General features: G+C 52.2%; 1 protein-coding gene across 1 annotated transcript; it reads left to right on the top strand.

Annotated features, from left to right (window-relative positions):
* The first annotated feature begins 7,180 nt into the window (after positions 1–7,180).
* Positions 7,181–7,597, top strand: QRFP (pyroglutamylated RFamide peptide). The gene has a single exon (XM_015409478.1). It carries the CDS (start codon positions 7,181–7,183, stop codon positions 7,595–7,597), a length of 417 nt encoding a protein of 138 aa, XP_015264964.1.
* Positions 7,598–7,816: the final 219 nt, after the last annotated feature.

Raw genomic sequence — 7,816 nt, 5'->3', positions numbered from 1 at the left:
TAATGCAAAGGAATAACATGGTGAACAACCCTCAATCAGGGCTTCTTCCTTTTTTTTTTTTTTTTTAAGAGGTGCCAGAACTCTCAAGAGGGAAATGAAGTTTTCAATCTGTATACTGAAAACTCATAATAGTTTAAGTAGAATTTTGTTGAAGAGGTTCAGGAACTCTGTTCTGGCCCATTCCCCCAGGAAAATGAAAGCCCTGACAACGTATCTCCAGCGGAGGGTCCGGGTTGGAGGTTGCTCAGTAAGGGTGGGGCCAAAGGATCCGCTGTTCCACCCCCTGCACCGTTTGGCCCCACCTAGACATTGGCACGTGTGTGTGTGTGTGTGTGTGTGTTTAAAAACAGAACGCCAGGCTTTTCATTTGGGAGAGTTTCCATTTTATGAGCAGGAGCCCGTGAGCAAGGGGGAGATCTTTTAATCCTGTGCTTTTAGAGTGAAAATGGTCAATTTCATTTGAAACTGTTCAGTGGTTTTTTAAAAATTCTCCTGATGGAGTTTGCTGATGCTGGGTGCCAGTTTAATGCCATGTGTTATGCCGTCTTGTAAGCCACCTCATGCAGGTTACCCAGATACATTTCTGACTGGGGGGGGGGGAATCCCATCACAGACGTGTGCACAAGTGCTTCAAGGAGCAGCGGAAAGCCAGCTTGGCCAATTTCGGGTGGATTCTCGTCCAAGTCCTAACCAGGGTGGACCCAGCTGAGTTTCTGAGGTCTGGCTAGCCTGGGCCGTCCAGGTCAGTCCATCTCCCTCACTCCTCTCAACACATGCAGAGCAACAGGGCAGTGGCTGGAGCTGCCAACCTCCAGGTGCTACCTGGAGATTTCCCACTATTACAGTCGATCTCCAGGTGCTCAAGATGTGGCGTGTTGCAGGGAGTGATCCTCTCACCAATGCTGCTTAACAGCGACATGCGCCCCCTCACCCAGCTGGTCCGGGGGGTTGGGCTGGGGTGTCACCAGTACGCCGATGACACCCAGCCCTCCCTGTTGATGGACAGACGGACAGACTCCACCCCTGATGTCTTGGATGGGGCACCGGAGGCTGTGGCTGGAGAGCCGGCTGAAAAGACGGAGGTCCTGGGCCTGAGCCGTGGGGGTCTGGGACTGGGGATTTGGCTCCCAACTCTTGGTGGGGCACTGTTGGTGCCAGCACTGAGGTTGAGGAGCCACGGGGTGGTCCTGGACGCCTCGCTCTCCATGGAGGCCCAGGTTGCCACGGCTGCCAGGTCAGCCTTCTACCCTCTTCAGCTGGTCAGGCAGCTGGTTCCCTATCTCCCCCCCCCCCCGAGACTTGGCTACAGTGATCCATGCAATGGACACTTCCAGGCTGGATTCCTGTAACTTGCTCTGTGCGGGGCTGCCCTTGAAGCTGACCCAGAAACTGCAACCAGTGCAAATTGTCGCCACACACCTGCTGACAGCAATGTCTGTGCAGGCGCACATTCAGCCGGTGTTGCTCCAACTGCACTGGCTGCCAGCTGAGTCCTGGGTCCAGTTCAAGGTTATGGTGCTGACCTTCCAAGCCCCATGCAGCCAGGAACCAACATGCCTACAGGACTGTCCCTCCCCATATGTGCTCTGGAGAGCTTCACACTGCACAGAGCAACATCTCCTGGCAGTCCCCGGCCCGAAAGACATCCACTCAGCCTCAACCAGGGCCCGGGCTTTCTCTCTCCTGGCCCCGGTCTGGTGAAACGTGCTCCCAGGTGAAATCAGGGCCCTGCGGGATTTATTACAATTCTGCAGGGCCTGTCAAATGGAGCTCTTCCGCCAGGCCTTGGGGTCGATTCTGCAGGGCCGCCTCCTCCTCCTCCTCCTCCTCCTCCTCCTGCAGGGCTTGCAGCACGTCTTCTCTTTGCCCGGCACACAGAGGCCAACAGGGCATCACTGCAGGAGGCCCTATGACTCTGCCTTGCCTGGCTGCCATCTATCTGATTGGACTGAAACTTGGTTTTAAATTTTACCTTTTAAAGTTTTGTTTGTTCTGTTTCAGCTCTGTTTCCATTGTTATTATGTTGTTGATTGAAACGTCCTGAGCCTGCTTGCAGGAGAGGGCAGGAGAGAAGTCGAATGACTCAAGGCCATTCCCCTAGAGAAAAGGGCTGCTCTGGAGGGTGGGCTGCTGGGGCATAATCCCCGGCTGGGGCCCCTCCCCAGGCCTCACGCCCCCCCCCCCAAATCTCCAGGCACCTCCCAGCCCAGAGCTGAAAAACCCTACCTGTAGCACATAACATGATTCAGAGTTGTCCAAGATGTTCTTTTTATACCGTTATTTTTTATCTCAGCAATGTAACTATTGCACAATCACACCCCTGGGCATCATCACTTACAGGTTAGATTCTCCCCACTGCATCTATAAGCATATGCTGACAAAGTGGATCAATCCAGTCAGCGAAATCTCTCTCACTCCTGCCCCATCAAGGCATTTACACAGCTGAGGCAGCCCCCCCACCCCCCACCCCGTGGCTGTTTGACTAGGTTGCCTGGACCGGCTCTCCAAAGTGCTCTAGCTGGGAGGGGGGGGCAGAGCACCCACTTGCCAAGCCGAAGGCCCCAGCATCAACCCCCCACGTCTCCAAGCAGCTGGGATAGAAAAGGCCAGAAACAGCTGCTGTTCAGCACAGAGAGGCCTGGGCTAGGGGAGGCTGTTCCTCAGAGGGAAGCGTCAGTACCAATGCTCCCTCTAAGCTGTGGAGCCTTGTGAGCAAAAATTCTACTTTGTGAGCTCCTGGTATTAAAGTTGTGAGCCAGCGACTTGGCCGCTGCATAAATTAGTTTGCTCTGGAGCCATCCTTCCTGAGCTAAGACAAAAAATGTGTGAGCCGGAGGTTAAAAAACTGTGAGCCAGCTCACACTAACTCAGCTTAGAGGGAACAGTGGTCAGTACATCTGCCTGTCTTGAGTCTGCAAACTGGCCATAGCTCTGCGATGGAGAATGTGCTTTTGTATGCCCGGAGAGTCCCAGCTTCAGCCCCCATTTCAAGTATCTCAGGTGGATAGGGTTGCCAAATGAATTTTGGCCTGGAGCAGGGGGCTCCCGGCCGGCAATTCCGTGCAGGGCGAAAGTCGGGCCTTGAAAGCAGGGGGAAATCCGCCCCCCGGGGGGATTTGGGAACCCTACAGGTGGGACCGGGGGGGGGCAGGAAGAGCCAGTCTGGTGTAGTGGTTAAGAGCGTGGACTCTAATCTGGGAGAACCGGGTTTGATTCCCCACTCCTCCACTTGCACTTGGCTGGATGACCTTGGGCAAGCCGTAGTTCTGATAAGAGCCGTTCTTGAAAAAGAGCAGTTTCTGTCAAGAGCTCTCTCGGGCCCACCCACCTCACAGGGTGTCTGTTGTGGGGAGGGGAAGGGAAAGGAGTTTGTGAGTCTCTCTGAGACTCCCCCTTGGGTAGTGAAGGGCCATGGGGTATAAATCCAACCTCTTCTTTTTCTTCTCTTGTCTGCCCTAGGCCTTAGGGCTGAGCTACACATTCAGGCTTTCAATGAGCTGGACACAGATTCCCTCGGGTTCCTTGCTGCCAGTGAATGGATTGCTAAAAATAAAGGAGAGCCCAGTTGGGCTCAGAACCCCTCTGCAGGAGGAAGAGGAAAGGGTCCTGCCCCCCTGCCGCCATTTCCCCATGTGGGGGCTTTTCAGTTTCACTGCTCCACTGGACCAGAAAAACAGAGAAACAACCCACCTCTACATGGTCTCCAGTGTGGGGAAACAGCTGGGGGGGGCAGGAGCTGTTCTCCCCCCCCCCCGGCAGTGTTCCAAGCCCCTTTGGGCTCTCCTTTACTTGTTAGAAGGATTTCGGCGCAGCTGCTGTGTGGCTGCAGGGAACACATGAGCTGGGTCTGGGGAACTGGCACCCGACTCATTTAAGAGCCCAGCTGTGCGGCTTGGCCCTTTGAGGGCTGCTGCCAATCAGGGGAGAGCCCTCGGCCCACTGGGTGAGGAGGGGCCAGTGAATGTCCGATGGTCGGGGACTGGAACGGTGCGCTCAGTGGGCCCCTTCCCTCTTTCCATCACTTGGACAGACTTCCTTGAAGCCTCAGGTCTGGGGTGTCTTCAGGAAGGGGTGGTCCGAACACAAGTGAAAGCGATCTTGTTCCACGCCTCCGTCAAGGGATAGCTGGTTGGCCCCACTCCTGGCAGAGTACAGGAGATGACGGGCTGTTCATTCAATTCAGAGACAATCTCTCTCGCCAAGAGGAATAGTGTGTGTGGGGGCGGTAGGCTTTTCTTGCCATTTTAAGGCCAAGTAGTGAATGCAGGAAGAATACACAGGGGCCATTTCCTGCAGGAGCGCACAGGAGCGGAGCTCCGGCAGTAAAGAGCCCAAGGGGTGGGCACATGCAACAAGCCCCACCCCCTGCTCCCAGCAGCCCTCAGTCAGAGCAAGAAGTAGCCAGGTAAGTTGCAGAGGACCCCCCCCCCAGGTCCAAAACAGTCCAGTGTTGCCTTCTGACACACTTCTGGTGCTGCCAGGGGGCGTGGCATATGCAAATAAGTTATGCTAATGTGTTATCCTAATGAGCTCCTGCACCTCTCTTTCTACGGAATGACCCCTGAGAATACATAACAAGCTAAAATGTGAACAAAGAAGAACGTGCTGTAAAGTCACAAGATCTCATGGGGACCCCAAGTGTGGGGTGTTCAAGGCAAGAGGCCTTCAGAGGTGGCTGGCCATGGCCTGCCTCTGCGTAGCCACCCTCCTGGGCTTCCTGGGTGCTCTCCCAGCCAAGTACTGACCAGGGCTGACCCTGCTTAGCTGACGCGCTCAACCCAATCTGGGGTATTCAGACAGCTGGAATATGAAAACTAGAGTGTTAAGACCAGGACTGTCAGCAGCAACTTTATATGGAAGACCGGAGAAGCAAGAAACAGGAAGAGGTAGGGTTGCCAGGTAGGGTTCCCTCCTGGCCACTGGTGGAGGATGGGGGGGGGGTAGGGATGCCAGTTCCAGGTTGGGAAACTCCTGGAGATTTGGGGGGTGGAGCCTGGGGAGGACAGGACCTGAGTGGGGTATAAATGCCATAGAGTCCCCCCTCCAAAGCATCCCTCTTCTCCAGGGGAACTGATCTCTGTAGTCTGTAGATGAGCTGGGATTCTGGGGGATTCCCAGGTCCCACCTGGAGGGGGGCATCCCCAGGAAGAGTCCACGGAATGTTCAAGGTTAATGTTTTTATGGGAATATAAGCATGAGAAGGTTATGAGCTCCTTCACTGGACGTGTGGAGTGGCCTGGAAGCTGGGAAGTAGCATTAGACAGACTTCCAGCAGGAAAACTGTATTTTCTTTTGTGCAAGAGTGAAACCCTCGGAGAAACTTTTTACCAGATTTTTACTAAAGTTGGGTAGAGTTACCAAATCAGTCCTGGGAACTGCCAGTAGGTGCAGGACACATCCACAGCATCCGATGGATTCCTCGCTTAGCAGAGGAAGTTCAGCAAAAGAAATTAATGGTAACATCAGCAAAGCTGTGGATTAATTTGACAAGCAAGACAGAGTCCATCAAGGCCAGACTGGACGTGATGGAGTCCTTGCGGCTGTCTTTATAAAGGTCATGAAGGCCTGATCCAGACCAGGTCATGTGTTTCCCCCCCTCCATGCCTTATTAAGGGCCAAAACAGCTATACACAGAGAGAGAGAGAGAGAGAGAGAGAGAGAGAGAGAGAGAGAGAGAGAGAGAGAGAGAGCGCATGACTATTTCAGCACATGAAAAGGCACAGTGAAGACAAGAGCACCGCACTGTAGGTGCAGCTTTTAAAAACTGCAGCAGCATCCTTGTGGCGGCCACAAGAATGCCATCGTACCTAGTTTGGCCCTCAGTTGAGGACTCAGGGAATGTTGTGATTTTGCGCTTCGGCACTTCACTGGGGAGTTCCCATTTGCAGCCCAGTCTCAGGTCTGAAACATGCACAGCAAAGAAAGTAGAATGAGACAGCCTAGAAAGCAAAAACAGAAAAATACAGAGGGGAACCCTTTTTGCCCCTCCAACTCCCCCCCCCCATTTTTCCATTGGGGGAAAAAAATCCTGATGCATTTGCTCTTTAGAGATTAGTAAAATGCTTTTAAAGGGGAGGTTTTACTCCCTCTAAATGAGAAGCATGAAGATTCTCTTGCATATAAATCTACAGCATTAGAGAATGATAATGCTTGTATACATCTACAGCATACACAATATTTTCAAGAATATATTTTTGTTTAAGGGTGACAATTTTTGTCTACAATGATGCTATAATGTGTTATGATAATAAACCATTGAAAAGTCCAGGTGTTTTCAGTAAACAGCCAAATACAGTTCTTGTCCTATTGAGGCCACTTTTATCCAAATAATACATTTCAGTTTGCGCAATAAAAAGGGTTTTGATTTTCAACTTTTATTATCTCCCTGATGGCAAAAACTAAGACACATGAGCCATTTGCAGATCTCTCTCACTCTCTAATGTTGGGCATATTGAGAGTTTTTTCTTGTAGAAATAAGACTTCACACTTTAAAATTCCATCAATATACCAAATGGTACAAGTTTATATGTTGTTTGTTGTTGTTCAGTAGCACAGTCGAGTCCGACTCTTCGCGACCCCATGGACCAGATCACGCCAGGCCCTCCTTAGTTTATATACTAAGTGATAAATTTTATATTGTTAATGCATTCAAATAAGTTCCGAATCAATAAGACAATAAATATTGCATGTATTTTACTTTTTCGTCCCAATGTCCAGTCCCCAAAACACATTTTCCCCAAACACAACCAACACCCACCACCGTGTTGATGTCATTTGGTGTCCCCTTTCCCACCATGGCCGCTCTGAAACAAAAAGAAATCAAGACACCCTTTGAGACATCCCCTCTGCGTCACATCTAGTTTCCACCCTCAGGAAGCTTCCCCATTGCTGTAACACAAACGAGCCACAGCCAGGTGGCTGAACAAGATTCCCAGGATTAGCAAGCGCAGAACAGATTCTGCAAAATGAATTGGCTTGTTTTGCTGTAACTTATTCAGAGTGCAGAATTTGATTTATTTGGGTGCAGGATCTTTTTTAGGGGGTTTTTTTAGATAGAAAGTGCCAAATGCATGCAGCTGGTTCAGTTTCTCATGCAAGGGTACCAAAGATTGTGAGCACGAGAACTTTCCCTGGAGTGACCAATGAGCCACTGGTGTTTCTTTTGATCCCTGCTCTCCAGATGAAACTTCCCTCCTCCTTCTCCTGCCTTCTGCTGCTGAGCTTCGGCGCCTGCTTCCCTCCAGACGATGGCTGGATGCCCGGGAGACACCCCGGAAAAGCGTTTGTGGCCACAGAAGAGCAGCCTGGCCTCTGGGGCATTGCTGAGCCCCCAAAGTGGAGGCGTTCGGCTGAAGACCTCCACTCCCTCTTCAGCATAGCTAAGGAGCTCCAAAGCTTTGGGAAGGAGAGAGCTGGCATCCAGTTCCGATTCGGGAGGGACCGAGAAGATGAGAACGAGGCCGTCAATTACCTGCCGGAGGAAGTGGGCATGAAACGAGGCGATACCTTAGGGAGCCTGGCGGAGGAGCTGAACGGCTACAGCCGAAAGAAGGGCGGGTTCAGCTTCCGCTTTGGCAGGAGGGTCGCGCAGATCTGAAGGCCTCTCCCATCCAGAGCGAGTGGCCCTGCCTGGTCGTATTCTTCTGTGCCGCATCTCCCCATGAAGACCAACAGACACACACACCCCACCTGCCTTCTGCCCGCTGCTCCAAACCAACAGCTCAGCTCGGCCTGTCCTCTCCACTGACTCCTGCCCTCCACGGACATCTCCTTCCCTCCAGCCCCAGTGGGTCTTTGAGATGGGTGCTTCAAGGCC

This window comes from Gekko japonicus, unplaced genomic scaffold (genome assembly GCF_001447785.1).
Source record: "Gekko japonicus isolate JY-2015 unplaced genomic scaffold, Gekko_japonicus_V1.1 scaffold920, whole genome shotgun sequence".
Lineage (NCBI taxonomy): Eukaryota > Metazoa > Chordata > Lepidosauria > Squamata > Gekkonidae > Gekko > Gekko japonicus.
This window is presented reverse-complemented; position numbering and strand designations above follow the sequence as displayed.

What these genes read in the sequence shown, in the direction of transcription:
- QRFP (XM_015409478.1), top strand. Translation starts at nt 7,181, where the DNA reads ATGAAACTTCCCTCCTCCTTCTCCTGCCTTCTGCTGCTGAGCTTCGGC.